A 17832-nucleotide genomic window follows, 5' to 3' on the forward strand; every position below is an offset into this window, starting at 1 on the left:
CTAAATGCTAACGCCATCTTTGGTGTTTTTGTGTGACTGAGGGCACACAGTTCTTCCACACTGTGATATGTTCTTACCTGGGCTTAGACGAGTTGATACATACCTGTTTGGTCTTTCTGCGTGCCAGTGAAAGAGCTTCCAAATTCACCCCCGTTTGGAGCTGTAGGAATATACTGGGAGAGGCCAAACGCTAACAACATCTTTGGTCGTTGTGCATGACTGAGCGCACGCATAAAGATCAGACAAGTACGGATCAACTCGTCTAAGCTCAGGTAAGAACATATCTTAGTATGGAAAAACAGTGGCCTGTTTCTTTAAAGGGGCTAGATGCAAGTTGGCCATTTTATACTCATTACTGCCACCTTAGGTCATACGTGTAACTGCAGGTTCTATATTGAGCTCGTGCACGACGGCAATCCAAACAACTTTCTGAGTGACAGTGCAGGATTTTCGAGGCAGTTGTGGTGAAAAGGTCTGGGTTCATTCTACACATTAGGACATGGCTGGAACATGTAGGGGGAGGAAAATACATTATTCTTAATTTTTTAAACCCTGTATAGTCCCTTCAAGTTGAATAACATTTTCCAAGCAACAAGAAGTAGGAATCAGTGTGCACAACCACAGCCTTTGGATTAGTACCTGCCTCTACAGTGTACGTAGATGTTTTTTACTTACTTCAGTTCCTTGGCTCTAAATAAAACATACGTTTCAGCTGCGTCAAACACACAAAAAGCTTCCCACAAAATGTCAAGTGCGCTGAAAAACCCTTAATCCTACTTTATACAGAGCTCAGTTCTAATTGGTTAGTGCGCTTCAATTTTCCGCTGCTGCAGGTGACACTGTCTAAATTTTGCCCACCCACCCGCGCTGTGCAGCTGTAATCCCACTGTGCACTGCGGGAGGGATGTGCTTAGGAAATTTAAATGGGATATTGTGGGCTCTTTTGCTTTTCTTTGGGGCCACAAGACACACTTTACTATGATGAAAATTATTATGTAACGGTAAAGTACTTTTTTCCCCTGCTTTTATTTGTTTTATGTGGTGTGTGAGATAATTTTCTGCAGGTCAAAAAGTAAATGACTGCTACATTTTGTAAAAAGCAATACTCTGTTGATGTGACAAATAAACTGAAGCCATAAATATAAGAGATTTTAATATGAGCTCTCATACTAAAATCCAGTTATGGGCAATCGGAGTCAAACTGCCGCATTTGTAATAATGCATATTTTATGTCCTCATAAAATTTACAGCCAGTTTGGTTTGAAATCCATGCCATTTCTCTTCCAGTCGAATGTCCCTGCCTCAGATACCCTGTACATGTATGTACATTATTTATTTATTCATTTATTTTCTGATCTTTTTGAAAGGGACAGTGCATATTAATGAACATCTATGTTTGCGATGCAAAACAATCGAGATTATAGCAAAGCTCGTTTCCATCTGTAGCCCCATAGGCCGGAGAAAGAGATAAAATACAACACAAATCAGCTACATATGCCTGTTTTTTCTTGTTTTTGTTTTAGGTGTGATTTAAAAGTGACCAGTGCATCTCACTCTCAGTCTGAGGTTCAATGAAATCCTGTCATGGAGGAGAAAGTCCATGCAAAACTTTACAAACAAAGCAGCTGCATTTAAAATGAACAAAATGATCAAAATTGAATGTGAAGGTTACACAAATTATATGAATCTGGACAACATGTAGTGAAATACAGACAAGTGGTGTCTTATAATAACAAACTTAAAAAGCTTTTCATAAAAGGTTCGACATTTGATGAATGAGATACCAGAGTTCATTCAAAACATACAAGGTTCTTCCAAGAACAAAAGAACTACTGAATAACATTTCAAACCTCTTACAAATGTGCTTAATTTTTTGTGTGGATTTTTTTAATTAACACACCCAAAGACATTTCAAACACACCTACTCCTCAGTTATGTCATGCATCTGTATATATTTATACATGTATACTATGCCAATATTATAGAAACACCACAGTTTCATATTTAATTATGATAAAAAAGATACAAACACATTAAACCAGTTGTAGATTAAATAAAGCATAATAAATGTATGCTGTGTAACGCCAAATGTAATCACTATACGATGTCATATTGACATCTCTATTGGCTTTAACACATCACTGCCATATCATCTTTTGCTGGATTCGTATTTGATGCTCATTTCTTATTCAGCGTTGGCATTTTGGCCCGACCACACAGCACGGCCGCAGTCAGACAAAAAGATATAATTCGTTTTGCACTTGGAATGAAATGTCCCATGGGGTGAAGACAGAATGTCTGCTGGTTTGGGAACATTACATCACATGACCACGCTCTCCTGATGAAAGTGCATCTGGGATTATTGGACCCCCACTGCCTCAAATACAGGAGCTATACAAGAGGCGCTGTGAGAAAAAGACTCTTGGTATCATGCAGGATTCCTGCACAAATTAGTATTTTTATGCGATGGAGAGAGCACCAGGGCAAATGTTTTTTTCATTGCAAATGGTAGAGTTATTTAAAGATGTTGGCTCTACAATATATCCAAAACTCACTGTTCCTCCTATGCTGTAGGATGTGTTTGGATGTGCCAGTGATTATGACTGCAGAAGAAGGAATATAACATGGAGATTCTGTATGTTCATAAACATACACTTTCCCAACCAATTAATAAATACAACCATACCTGTTATGTTTTGCCTTCTTTCTTTAAAATGACAGCCTTCAGAGCACACTTATTTGTTTGTTTGTTTGTTTGTATACTTTATTGTCCCTGTAGGGAAATTTGTCATTGCATTTAACCCATCCTTCGATGCTGCTGGGGCAACCCGTAAGGAGCAGTGGTCAACGGCAGTGCCGCGCCCGGGGACCCATCTCCATGATGTGGAGCCAGGCTGATGGTCAGAATCACGTGGCTGGAGGATTCACATGTTGCACATCTTTTTAGTGGTAGGGGAAACCGGAGTACCCGGAGCAAACCTACGCAGAAAGGCTCCCGTCCTGGTATTGACAGTGATATACATGTCTTTTTCAGTAAGCAGTACTCAACCATCTTGTCATTCTTAAGTTCCTTCAATATATTTGATAAATGAGAGAAAAGCTAATGAGCCCACCTTTATGCAAACATTCACCGCCATCATGCATTTGTAAAGCTCCGTAAACACACGGTTTATATTCAGTTATTCCTCACATTTCCAGCATCTCTATATGGAAAATACGCCAGCGTGTGCACATTTGCATCTAAATCTATGAGAAGTGTGTGTGGGGGGGGGGATGGGGCGGAGGAGGGGTTTGGGTATGTGGCTCTAATTGATGTTTAATTAAGGTGCTTGTCCAAATCATTACTCTGTCTGTCACGCGCGGTGCCATCAATCACAGTGCGGCTAAAACAGAGCTGGCACGACGAGTGGAGGTGGCATCCATCACCGCACTCAGCCCGTCAGCCGCACCACACCAACACCACTACGTAATGAGCCTGTTGTGTTGTGGGATATTAGGCGCTGGAGACGCTTCAGTGAAAAGCAAAATCACATTTGATTATGTTAATGCATAAATTTACTCCCGCGACTGCAAGGATGAGGACGAAAGTACAAGATTTAAGTCAACATCATTTGCCCTGGAGGGAAATGTTCCTCTGCATTTGACCCGACTTCACTGCCGCCTGGGCACTGCAGCAGCACCTGGGGACCTGCAGCTATAGATCTACATTTGGTCAGAGCTATCTTGCTGGAGGATTAGCTGCAGTGCATGTTTTTTAAGTCTATGAGGGAAACCTGAGCCTTGTAAGAGACCCACCCATTTAAAGCATTTAAAGTGAGTAAGTCATGCCCCTAGAGGCCATAAGCGCCACTGGTGTCATAGCATGTTACGTTTTTTACTCATTCATTGTTCGTGATAGTAAATACTACGCTGACGGAAAAGACAAAATGAGAGAGGGATATTGTACATCCAATTACACAATGGAGCTAATTTTTTTCACTCAAACTTGGCTGTGAATACTATTTAAGTGGTGCTAGCCCGCAGTTAGCTTTGCCCGTTAGCTTGTATTACCCCCAAAAAAGGATTTATCAAGGTAAATGTGAACTTAGTACTGCTTTAAAACTAATTCCAAGTATCATCCATGGTTAAGACTGTGTAAAATTTTGGAATATACTGTTGACATCAGTACAACACATTGGGCCCGATCTTGTGTCTGAAAACACAGACGATAGCGTGACATTTTACGCTCAGTAGGAACGCACTTTGTGATCTTGCCACTCCAGACTTAGCACATTTAAGTGGGTGGAGATACACATTTTCCTCCAACCAAATCAACTCCGCGGCCGGTAGAGTGGTTATGGGGGAGTGGGGGATGAACATGTGCATTTGTTTTGTTCCACGTTCACGCCAAACGTGAGCCGGTCCGCGCCACAGTGGACGCTGTAGCTCTTTCTCTCTTGCAAGGCAGCGCAATGTAAACGAGGAAATGAATGTCAGCGTGCCATCAGTGCAGTCGCCTCCTCTTGTGACGCCCCCTCACAAGTGGCAGAGGCGTATGGCGCATATAGCTCCGCCACTTGATAATTCGCCAAGAGCCTGCGCTGCCTCCGTGCGCTGCCACAAGATCTGGCCCATTGTCTTAATGACCCGCTCGACACATGAAGTGCTTTTTTTGCAGTGGGTAGCCAAAGCATGGATTTGAATGAGAACCTAAATCTAAAATTCTGCTGACTTTAGTCACATCTCCATGGAGATGAGCTGGAGATGTACCCACTCCCGATAAAGTTAAAGTCATGTGTTAGGAGAGGTGAGCCGCTCACAGCAAAGACAAATGATTGTTTGTACATTTATGAGGTATTTTTCAATGATGTAAATATCTGTCATAAAATAAATGCTTGTATTTCAATTGTATTTATTGGGTAAAGTGTGGCTTTGAATAAGTAAAAGCCGGTATATTTGTAAATAACAGAAACTCCCAAGTTCATATATTTTAAGTAAGAAAATGAAGTCATTTATTTGGCAAGGATAATGCGATCAGACATAAAGCTAAAGTGAAGTTCATAGCTAGTGCTAATTCTCAAACTCTTGCCCCTGGTTTGGCTTATCTACACACGTATAATTACATCATAATAAAGATAACATCTTTCTGTTTTCCAAGTGATGTCAGAGTGCACACTTGCTCAAACATTGCAAAAGCATATTTCCCAATAGACAGTTTCCTTTTCTTTTTTTCTCCTTTTCCATATGCTGGAGAAAGATAAGTGAAATATAACTAGTTTTAAAGTAAAAGCAGCACGCGACTTTCATGTCAGCGCCATGAGCACTTTGTGAGCTTTTCAGCGTTATCAAAGTTAGTCATGTTTTTGCTGCTCTCACAGACTTGACTCGGAAGTCAGTGAGCAACCCTTTATAGAGTAATTTGGTGTAAAACTAGAAGAACAGTTGAAAGCATATGCCTCTGAGGGATTTGCCTTCTTTAAACTGTATGTTCTGCTTCGAGATCTAAATACCAATGCCAATAAAAGGAAACTTAAGCTCAGACTTGTGTTTTACTGAAATCCTTTGAGACAAAATGCCAGCCACTAGTTTTCCTCCTTTCACTTAAGAAGATGTCGAGCAAGTTTAGTCAACCAACTGGTGCAGTGGGTCGGGTGTGGTCAGATCCTTTGGGGAACATAGTAGTTTGAACCTGTGAGTATGAACTGCAGTCTGAATGGAAGTAAAAACAACTGCTACAGGAACTTTTTTTCCCCTTCACATTGCATCATATTGATAAACAGCATAAACAGATTGTGTGAGCTGTATGTATTTTGTAATGTCCTCCTAACTCCCACTCCCCTGCAGCCAAATATACTATGGAACACTTGAAACAAAAAAGTAGTGTACAAAGGACCACAATTGTTTGTTTATTTGGGTGACTACCTGAGAAACCAAACAGAAACCAAACTGGATGTTTCATTGGAAACATGGATCCGGCTCTTTTCATCCCTTTCGTTTTGTTTTCAATAGTTGACAAAAACTGCTTGAAATGTACTGTTTTAGTCCATAAAAATCACTTCCAGTCTCCCTCAACCTACAATTCGGGCGTTCTGATCTCCGAAAATTTCATCCACTGAGCGGCGCTGTGATCAAAAAATGACTCTGTTTGTTGTGTAGCACACCTCCTGTTGCTAGCATACTGCATTGCCTTAATGTTTGATGCAGCCCTGTGAGGCAACTCCTGTTGTAATATTGGGCTATACAAAACCATTGATTGAGATGTCATGCAGGGGCGAGTGATTTTAAATGTGTTCTGAAGCGTAGGAAGGAGCTCTTGACTGAAAAATAACTGCTGTTTTGGGGCTAACTAGCCCCCTTTGCTACTGCCATGTCCTATGGATCTTTGACTATACCCATAGTCTACACGAGGATCTCTACAGTATTTAAGCACATATCCAGCCCTTACGTCCAAATGAAGGACAATTATTTGTGACAGTGGACAATGGTTATTCCAGGTTAGCCCCGTTAGCTTGTTACAATCGCCTACAACTCATTGTTGATGAAAAGTCTGCAATAAATCACAAATGTGTCAAATGTAGGGAGCCGGTACAGTCAAAGTCTGCATCATAAAATATCAGCTACAGAATTGTATTCCTTTTTTAGAAGAAGATGAAGCAAGCAGAGCAAACGAAAACGCTACGGGAGACAGAACCGGAAGTTGAGAAGACAAATGTTACCCATAATGCAATGCAAAATTCAGTTGCTCCCCTGCCCTTCGGAGGAAATTTTAGGAGAGCAGAATGCCCGAATTGCTTGGACATATATTAGTTGTGAAAAGTAATGATATATAGTTAACTTGTTTACCTTGATAAATCCTTTTCGTAGTCCATAGGGGTAATACAAGTGTTAATGGGATGATTGGGGGTCTTTCATCTCCTCCTGGTGTCTCTGGCCTGAAAATTACACTTGCAACTTTGTTACCTACGGGTCGGAGGCCCCAATACACACTAATAGCACCCCAAAAAAGAAGCTAACAGGCTAACGGGCAAAGCTAACTGCGGGCTAGCACCACTTAAACAGTATTTACAGCCAAGTTTAAATGAAAAAAAAAAAGATCTCCATTGTGTAATTGGATGAACAACATCCCTCTCTCTCATTGTCAGTGTAGTATTTACTCTCACGGACAATTAATGAGTACAAAATTGCACCATGCTACGACACCTGCAGTGGCACTTATGGCCTCTAGGGGCATGAGTTACTTAGTACTGCTTTAAGAAGATTTCACATCAACCCCCCAAAAAAGGGCAGTAGGTAACGCAGTTCAGATCTCCTTGGATCTGGTTGCCCCTGTGGCATTGTGTCGAATATGGATACTTAAAGTTTGCCGAGCTTAAAGCCTAGAACTGTTCAAAGTAGTCATCAACAGGACCATGGACTGCTACTGTCTTGGGTGCGCTGATGAATGCGTGAGCTGCATATGTACATCCCCATTTGAACCAGCCTGGAACACCTTCATTAAGTTGTTATACTGTTTATACTATGCAGAGATCCTGACACCCATCCGCCTGTTCACCTGATGCAATCCCCAGAAACAGAGAGTGGAGTGTTCGCACAGTTAGCAAGACTTTAAACAGACCGTGCTGTTTAGGTGTCTCAAGGCGGGATTGCGTTTTCTTGCACGAAGCTGATTAATGTTGCATCCTGGCCTAAAATACTTATTATCTCAGAACTTACAAAGGTTTGCAGCGCCTCTTACCTTAAGAGAGATGCAAAATGGTGAGAGGAAACAGAGTCGGGGGTAAGAAAGAATATCACAACTTAATGCTCACATAATATCCGGAACAGATGCCCAAGCCACCTTAGCTGGTGGACGTGACCAATCTCCTCACCATCCTGTGGAGGAACTCATGTTGACAGCATGTGTCCTGGATCTCATCCTTTTGGTCGTGACCCACACTTCATTGCTGCAGATCAGAGTAGGAACATAGTGCACTGAACTCTGTGTGTGCAAAGTGAATGAAAAAGATAGAACATGGATATTGATAAGAGTAATGGTGTGTGGATCTTTGCATCCTGAGAGCCTGGAAATGAAAACTGGATATGGATGTACATGGTAATATGAAAACTGAAAGTGTAAATACTGGAAATGGAGTGCATAAACAACATTTTTGAATTCCATGCTGTGGATGGGGGATGTAGTGCAAAATGTAAAACATACATACAAACAAACCAAAGCCAAACAAATGCAGGATAAATGACATTCTTGATATAGCTGCAGTTTTTCACTATGTTTCATGTGTTTATTATTGTAGGATATTGCTGATAGAGCCTGTACTACTAGCAACCTGGATATTAGTAGAATATGAACAGCATCTTCAGTCCACTGCCACCATTTTCCTAGCATTATAACGTGAGATGGCAGAAAAAAAACAATCAGTTTCAAAGCAATGAATAACGAGCCGGCAACGTGGGACTAAAGTGATTAATAAATCTCTATTTAATGCCATCCTTGTTTTACATAGAGTTGTGTTTATGCAAATGGTTGTCTAATTGGTCTTTATTTATGGGCCATTAGCATAATTAGATTCCTGATTATGGGGGAACATTAGGCTGCTGGGCTAAGGTCTGTTGTTGATTGACTGTTTCGAGCGTTAAATGCTATGTTATTGACTCTGACACATGCTGTTGGTTTGCCATGCTTATTTGATCAAGCCTCTGCGAAACCACGTAACTGACTAAGATTTTGGTGCAGTGTTGTTCATGAAGCACAATATCATCATTGCGCAGCAGCACAGAGTTGCAGTTTGCCCCGATGCCCTGGGAGCAATCTGGAAAATTGTGCTCTGTTTGACTGCACGACTGTAATTGGTGTCATCGTGTAATAATCTTTATGGTGAATGAAAACTCCAGGGTCCGTGCAGGTGTTAATGCTTATGTAAGTTTAAAAATGTCTGTAATGTGCAGTGTTTACTGAGTGCTATTAAAATTATGCAAAGGCCAACTTGGGCAACGGATATGAAGTTGTAACTTGAACAAAATATATGTAGTGTATGTATTATTACACTCTGGGTATTAAGTTTATCTGCTACTTGTATTAAAACATCATCCAGTTACCAGGAAATACGCTATAGTGGGTTAGAAAACATTAATTAGCAGCATTTCAGGACAGTCACAAGGCAGGACATCAGTTCATTAGTTAAATTGGCCTTTCACAGCTAATCCAATAACATCATGAGTCTCTACAGAAATGTATGCATTTTCTATTTTCCTTTCTGGTAACGTGTAAACAAGGAGCAACCTCACTCTCTCTTGGTACAGCTGCGTTTTTTGTTGTTGTTGTTTTTTTGCCTTTTCTGCGAACTGTATTTGTTGTTTTTACTTGTTTTTACTACAAAGAGTCCATAATGGTCCTGAAGAAAGCAGCTTTTTGAAAGTAAACAAACAGCTAGCTTACGAGCTAAAGACATTAGAGACCTACAAACTTCTTCTTCTGAAACACTGAAGAGGCACCAAGAGCCTCTCCCATCTGCAGCACAGTGAAGGCGCCACAAGAGACGCTACAGGGAAGGGACAAAGGAGAAGATGATGGTGGATGAGGTGAAAGACTTTTGTGCAGCAGAGGGAGGAGGAGGAGGAAGGAGGAGGTAGAGGAGCTGACCAGTGCAGGACACCACGCTCTGAAACAGGGACCAACCCAGGAGGCGCTGCACCGTTTCAGAGGATCAGAGGAGCACTGAAGGCAGCCACGTTTCTCCCGGGTGCTATGGTTCCCGCTATCTTCAAAAACATGCTGCTCAGGTTGGCCCACGGTGGCGGCGTGGCTCGGTCGTAGCGACTCAGGACTAACACCTGAACACAATTTTGTTGTACAGTTGTACGATGACAAATAAAGCCCTTACTTACTTACTTGCTTGATAAGTCGCCAGATGCAATTAAATCATTGATCAGATTAAATGAATGCAAAAGTTGTTTCAGATAGCATTCTTGTTTGCAGTGTTTTAACATATTATTGCTGCTTTTCAGGAGTTTTCCTTATTGTCCATTAGATATTTTTGTAGATCAGCTTTTTAGGCCGATGCAACAAGTTAATGAGTACCTGAGTAATGAGTTGAGTAATGAACAGAACTGAATCTCTAGCTCGCCCTCCCCTGTCTTAGAGTGACCTTTCCATTGTCCTGAGGTGTTGGCAGAACGATAGTTAGTCTCATCAAAAGTTCTCAAGCTATAAGAAAACAAAAAAAAGAAAGGTTTATTTTAGTCATTTCATTTAGTCTATGAGAAGCACATAACTGCAGTAAAACATCTGCGGCTGGAAACGAATGGCAAAGGCCAGTACATGGAAATGTTGATCTTGTTCGTGCTTTATTTAGACCGATATGCCCAGTGTTATCAGCTATAATTGATGTGCATGAATGCATCAAGGTAGTTTTATTTTTACTCTGTTGTCTCTTATGAGCTTATTGTGCTAATGAGGTGTTACCAAACGCTTCTGAATAAATCGAGTTTATGGGGTTGTTTGAATGTGTTTGTGTATCTGCGCTCACACAGGCATGAAGGCCAGATGCAAATCTGAATTTATGTTTCAATGCCAGCTCATGAACTTAAGCAAAGAGTGAGTCATTAATTACAAGGGGGCTGATCAGGAACATAGGAAAAAATAATAGATGTGTATTGGCACATCTCAATTGTAGAATCATTATTGTTTGCATAGGGATAAAATACACTTGCAAATGGATCGACATGTTCGGTTCCATGTACAAGCAAATGCCATTATCAGAGGTTGAGAGGATCTAAAGTGGGAACATGTTGTTCTAGTCTCTCTGTGTCACTGTGAGGGTGAGAATGGTCTCCTGGGTCTTACTGTATTTGTCACTGTCAGGATGAGAGCTGCTGCTCAGACTGAATGACTTACTGCTTATAAATAATATATTTTACCATTATAATAGTGTAGGACTGAACATATATAAAAGATGAATACTTCCATCCATCCATCCATCCATCCATCCATCCATCCATCCATCCATCCATCCATCCATCCATCCATCCATCCATCCATCCATTTTCTTTCCGTTGCCGGGTCGTGGGGGCAGCAGATGGAGCTGCCCAAAGCACATTGCACCATCCCCTTTAGGCTCCTCCTGCAGGTGGTGGGTCCACATGAGGACAGCCTCATGGTTCTAACCGGGCCTGTTGGTCTCTCATAAGGGGCTTCTGAACCGCTTTTACCAAGGACCTATTTGCCATGGGAGACCCTACCAGGGGCACAAAAAGCCCCCGACAACAGAGCTCCAGGATCATTCGGGTGCTCAAACCCCTCCATCACGTTTAGGTCGCGGTCCCAGGAGGGGAGATGAATCCTTTATTGCCAAAATTTACTTCACTTTGGAAGTGACAATAACTATATTGACTTATTGTTGTGTACATTCATTAGCATTTACCCCTATTTAAAAAAATGAATAAAATCATTATGTTTCATGTTTGTTGCAACTTGTGTGTTATTTTAGGATTTGAGGATGCACTTTTAGAACAAAGGTTTACTGTCATTTTTATGCCTAAGAGTTGCCTGCGGTGTATCGTTAGAGTCAATATTATCGTTTATCGCGATACTTTCCTGCCTCAATATATTGAACTTTAAATTTGTCATCGTGACAGGCCTAATGCACTCGCCGAAGCATAACTTTTTTGCATGAAGATAAGTTGATAAGAATGCCTTTACTTATCCCACATTGGTGAAATTGCATCTCCGCAACCGCAAAGTAAAAACGAGGGATATTGAATAAAAATAGTGGCATTAATTAGAGCAGGACGATATTATGGCCTGAAATCTATATCACAATAACGATATATATTTCACGATATAAGTGACGACGGACAAATAACTTCAAAATTCCAGCCAGATGCCTATTTGGAAGATGAATGCAAAGATATTTCATTCTTTTTTTCTTAATTTTCATTTTACTTTCTAAGCACTTGTCCCTGCTTTCTACGGTCAGTGTTTATTCTCTGATGGAGTTGAGCGTAACATAAATTATATCGTGTCCACAACCATAAAAAAAACATACAAGAATATCAAAAAATTATATTGTGATAACGATATGCAATACGATTTGGCCCACCCCTGCCATTAATAATACTTAGGTAACATTAGCAACAAAAACAACTGGACCGTTCGAAGAAAAGCACACTAACACTAAGTATACTTTAATATACAAGGTAACAGAAACAAAATGATCTATAAATAACTAGACCAAGACAAGCCCCATATAAAATGAAAATTACGCTCAATTAAAGCAATGAATATGTACAACATGAAGTCTTGAAGCTGTATGTAAATGAATACAAGCAGCTGCATATTAAAGAGATGTAAGAGATAATCAGTTTGCATAATGAGTCCTAATATACTTAATATATGTCACTTTGAAAACACTTTCCCAATAAATCACGATCTGAAACATCAGCAATCATCATTTCCTTACGCCTCTTTGGTGGTGAAATAAGGTTGTCTTGTCTTTCGCTGTCCTCCCTCAGGTCTGGAGAAGGTGGGTCGCGATTCCAGCTACGAGCAGGAGGGGAAGGTGCAGTTTGTGATGGACGCCGTCTATGCCATGGCTCACGCTCTGCACCGAATGCACCGCGAGCTCTGCTACGGTTACCCGGGCCTGTGTCCTCGCATGGCCAGCAACATAGACGGCAAAGAGCTGCTCAACCACATCAGGGCTGTCCGATTCAACGGTAGGTTTTACCCGCTTTCAGTCAACTTCTTTTTATTCCTGTTAGAGCTTCCAGAAATTATTATCAGGCTACAATGAGTGGAATGTATGAAGAGCACTTTTGTCTTTTTCTTTGGTGCTTTTCATTCATTGTGCTGTAGCCTAACAAGGAGATACCACTTGACATTGAAATAACTCAGAGGGGTGTTCAAATTTAACACCCCTCCGAGAAAAAAATTCAAAGTCACTTTTTCCTTCCCTGTTACTGTATATCATTTGCAAGGCCTCACCACATTATTCTTACTTTATCATTTCTTTTTGTTACATCCGTAATTTCAGACAGTTTCAAGTGGCTGAAAAATATTTGCTCATTTCCTCCTTAATACGATCAGACAGTTCATTAAAATATCCTTTTATTAATCTAGGTGGACGTTTGCGCCTGCCTTTCCGTCTACTTTTAATTTCCTGTCTCTCTCTGTCAGGAGTTGAGCTGAATGCGTAATGCATGACTATAGACTTACAAAGACAAAAATCAGAGGGAAAGAGCTTGTAAGGAGATTTATCATGTGCATTTTTATCATGTAATTGTGTAATTGTACTGCAGTATTTCTGTTTTTCAGTCTACCCCTTAGAAGTCCCTTGTGGAAGTATTAATTGTTGTAGGCACATGCCCATATTTGCCCTTATTTGTTGACGTGGACATACTACATCATGCTTTATTGTGGCTTAGTCGTCTTCATTTGGTCACCTCAACACTCACCTTTTACAAGTAGAGCATGTGGAATGGACACTATCAGCAAAAACAGCTTTGGTTTACGTCTTTGTTTTTGAGTTCAGCGCCCCCTAAAGGTGACAGTGGGAATTGTTTTAGCCATGTGCCCTGCTGAGATAAGAGAGACGAAGATGAGAAGCGCCGAGGTGGAGACCTGCACTAAAGCCACTGCCATTACATTGTGCACTGTGCCAGTCAAGATGTCAGATAACAGGCTCAAAACATAGGAATCATAACAATACTAACAGTAAAAGTATTGTTTAAATGTTTTACAGCAAAGTGTGGTAGTAGTAGTAGTAGTAGTAGTAGTAGTAGTAGTAGTAGTAGTAGTAGTATTAGTAGTAGTAGTAGTAGTCATAGTAGTAGTAGTCATAGTAGTCGTAGTTGTAGTCGTAGTAGTAGTAGTACTAGTAGTAGAAGTAGTAGTCATAGTAATAGTCATAGTAGTAGTCATAGTAGAAGTAGTAGTAGTTGACGTAGTATCGTTGTAGTCGTAGTAGTAGTAGTAGTCATAGTAGAAGTAGTAGTAATAGTAGCAGTCATAGTAGAAGTAGTAGTAGTAGTAATAGTTGTCGTAGTATCGTTGTAGTCGTAGTATTAGTCATAGTAAAAGTAGTAGTAGTAGTTGTCGTAGTATTGTTGTAGTCGTAGTAGTAGTAGTAGTAGTAGTCATAGTAGTCGTAGTCATAGTAGTAGTAGTAGTCATAGTAGAAGTAGTAGTAGTAGTAGTAGTAGTCATAGTAGAAGTAGTAGTAGTTGTCGTAGTATCGTTGTAGTCGTAGTAGTAGTCATAGTAGAAGTAGTAGTAGTAGTTGTCGTAGTATTGTTGTAGTCGTAGTAGTAGTAGTAGTAGTAGTAGTCATAGTAGTCGTAGTCATAGTAGTAGTAGTAGTCATAGTAGTCGTAGTCATAGTAGTAGTAGTCGTAGTCGTAGTAGTTGTAGTTGTTGTAGTCATAGTAGTTGTAGTAGTCATAGTAGTTGTAGTAGTTGTAGTCATAGTAGTTGTAGTAGTCGTAGAAGTTGTAGATGTAGTCGTTGTTGCAGTATATGATGTAAGCAGGGTAGATGAATATTTCAGTATAAATCTTTTCAATCGGTGATCGCGTAGACCAGACCTATTCAATCAGCGGCCCGAGGGCCAGATTCGGCCTGCCAAACGGTTGTCTTTGGTCCGTTGCTAATTTCCCATAAGAAATAAATAATAGACTTATTGCAAAGTATTCGCTAATGCTAGTGCATGCTAATGCAGCTTATACTCTCACAGAGGGGGCTCTGCGCCTGCTAAAACATTATTATAGAGAATTCTCGTTCGGTTTGCACTGTGTCCATCTAGCCTTTAGAGCAGAGTCAGAACTAGAATCGAGTACAACAGCTGTGAATGGGAGCGCAAAGTCCCTCCTTTTGTTCCACATATTAAACAGCCATGTGCTTCTGGTGTGTGCCTAGTGTCCGGCTTTCAAACAGCAAAGACCAGGCAGCAATACTGACACAGTGAGAGTTGTATCTGCTGGTGGTTGCTATTTGAGCAATAACGTAATATTGTTTTTTTTTTTCATAAAATCTGGAGAAGCCCTTTAATCAGAGCACAGACAGCATGACACTGCATTAGATAAACTTGGGCAGCATAATGTTATTACACAGGATGCTATTATTACAGGATATCTTTACTTAACATCTAACCATAACCCGTCATAGTGTGAAGACTAAATGTAATGCTCACATATACAGTATATTGCTGACATAAAAAGCTTGACTGCACAAAGATTGACTGCACTATAAATGGCAGGAGCAGAGATCAACAATGTGACCATTACTTTGAATGTGAATAGGTTTTATCTGTTGTTGAAATTGGTTCCAGAATGCGCAGGTATTTGCTGTTCCTTATCGCTGTCTGTCATTGTGTCAGAGACCAATTCACCAGGAAGAGGCTGATTGCTCTTTCTCGCTGCGGCGCGACAGTGTGCTCAGGTGTATGTCTGTGTTATTGTGAGCCTCGATGTGAGAGAAATCATACCATGACATCAAGGTCATGGGCTCTTCACTCTGGTTCCATCGTCCCATTGCACTTCTCTGAAAGTTGCCAAATGCTGCAACTCTATCAATGTGTTTGGACAGAAGAGAATGTGACGCTAGTGGTAAAGAGTTAATTACATTAGGAGCAGTACAATATTACACTACAAACATTTGTTTGCGTAGTAGTAGCAGTAGCAGTAGTAGTAGTCATAGTAGTAGTAGTAGTAGTCATAGTAGCAGTAGTAGTAGTAGTAGTCATAGTTGTAATAGTCGTAGTAGTAGTCGTCGTATTAATAGTAGTCGTAGTAGTAGAAGTAGTCATAGTAGTAGTAGTAGTAGTCGTCATAGAAGTTGAAGTAGTAGTCATAGTAGTCATAGTAGTAGTAGTAGTAGTCATAGTTGTAGTAGTAGTAGTCATAGTAGTAGTAGTCATAGTTGTAGTAGTAGTCATAGTTGCAGTAATAGTAGTCATAATAGAAGTAGTAGTAGTTGTCATAGTATCGTTGTAGTAGTGGTAGTTGTCATAGTATCGTTGTAGTAATAGTAGTAGTCATAATAGAAGTAGTAGTAGTTGTCGTAGTGTCGTTGTAGTAGTAGTAGTTGTCATAGTATCGTTGTAGTAATAGTAGTAGTCGTAGCAGTAGTCATAGTAGTAGTTGTAGTAGTTGTTGTAGTAGTAGTCACAGTAGCAGTAGTCATAGTAGTAGTTGCTGTAGTAGTAGTCATTGTAGCAGTAGTAGTAGTCATAGTAGTAGCAGTAGTTGTCGTCGTAGTATTGTAGTAGTAGTAGTAGTCATAGTAGTAGTCGTAGTCGTAGTAGTAATGCAGTTAGTTGGTAGTGGTAAACAGTTTTAGAATTAATCACATTAGGAGAAGTACAATATTCCAAAATTACAACATTTGTATGCATAGTACTGGTGTATGCATTAATGTTAAACACCAGAGGTTAACATTAAGGCAAACTATTTCAATCACTTAAAATTGTAACTGTGTTTAAGTGATTGTTCCTAATTGTAATGCTCCCATTTCCTTTTCTTATTAAATCCACTGGAAATACATCATAATTCTTCTGTCGCCGACTATAAACAAGGAGGCCCTGGAGCCTGCAGAACTGTGACTGCCTCTAAGCACTAACACTATCAACTAATCCTTAACCTTTCATGGGGTCGACTGTTAGATATCTATGCAGTTCATGAACTTTTGCTTCAGCAGCATTTGCCCAATTCGACCGTCCTTACCCAGGGGAAGGGGAAGTGACATCACCAACAGCTGCTGTTCTTCTTCTTTTAGGTCATTGGCGGACTGCAAGCAAACAAAAGTGCATGCCGCCACCTACTGTATTGCATATGCAACAACATGGTGTCCAAATAAAGACATTTAAGGAGGAAAAAAAAAAAGAGGAATCCAGATGATCCTTCACATTTCCCTTTAGCCTTATTTTATCTCAACAGCTCTTTCAGTCAACAGTGGTTGCGCATGAATCACTCGAGGGTGGGGCCGAGGGGGGTGGGCGGATTGGCGGAGTGGTGGCTTATGGGATGGCACATAGCTCCTAATCGCCGGTGAGTTAGCAGCACACGTCCGTATGCTAAAGTGGCTTTGATAGTTACCATTGAGGCTCCTTTTCCTAACTCCTTCCTAACTGACAGACCAATTCGGAAGCTTCTTGTCATGGCGGATTACTCATTACTGGTTTCGGAAGGGGCCTGTGTTGTGCCGACAGTGATCACATGACACTGTTGACCAATCGGTACACGCACGAGTTCCGATTGGCTCAGTTTTTCTCCAACTACGAGCTCTTAGGTCACAAACAATGTTAACCTAAACATTAAAAAAAAAAAAAAAAAACGCTGTTAAAATTGATTTTTGTTAATGCCTTCGTAGTGCACTAGTCTTTTACCAAAAGTGCCTTGCTCCAAAAAAGCAAATCTAATCACATGCCTTTTGAAAGTTGACTTTTTTGGGGGGCTGTACTTGTCAGTGGACTGTTTTATGGTTGATGTTGCTGTCCACACACTGCAGGTTCTTATAGGAATAAATGAATAATAAAGCAGCTGCCGCCTAGCCTTCTCCTGCCTGCCAGAATCCCATCACTGCAGTCCCAAATTTTAAGATCTTAGCAGAGGTGTACTTTGCAGATCAAAGACTCCAAATAACAAAGAGATGAATATTTGATGGAACACTCCATACCCTCTTTAAGTATTCATTCTCCTCTTCTGAAAAGAAGACAGTGGGCGCTTAATTGTGTAATGAAGGCAGGCAAGCGGAACACGAACATTCAATACACATCCACAACTGTGACAATTTAATATTTCTCTTGTATAAAATATGGAAAACACAGACCCGCACATACACAAACTCTTACAACATTAAAACAC

The 17832-nt window shown here is 40.5% G+C and overlaps 1 protein-coding gene and 1 long non-coding RNA gene across 5 annotated transcripts in view; one reads left to right on the forward strand and one right to left on the reverse strand.

Annotated features, from left to right (window-relative positions):
- The window catches only part of LOC306960201, a 508646-nt gene that overhangs the window by 451042 nt on the left and 39772 nt on the right, over positions 1-17832 (reverse strand). The window lies entirely within an intron of this gene.
- The window catches only part of grm8a (glutamate receptor, metabotropic 8a), a 431389-nt gene that overhangs the window by 319582 nt on the left and 93975 nt on the right, over positions 1-17832 (forward strand). For all 4 annotated transcript variants that reach the window (XM_079552404.1, XM_079552402.1, XM_079552405.1 and 1 more), the window contains exon 6: positions 12487-12690. In XM_079552404.1, the coding sequence (XP_079408530.1) occupies positions 12487-12690 (204 nt within the window). The remainder of the gene's footprint in view (positions 1-12486; positions 12691-17832) is intronic.

The sequence above is a fragment of the Gobius niger genome (assembly GCF_951799975.1).
Source record: "Gobius niger genome assembly, chromosome: 2".
In the NCBI taxonomy this organism is placed as follows: Eukaryota; Metazoa; Chordata; class Actinopteri; order Gobiiformes; family Gobiidae; genus Gobius; species Gobius niger.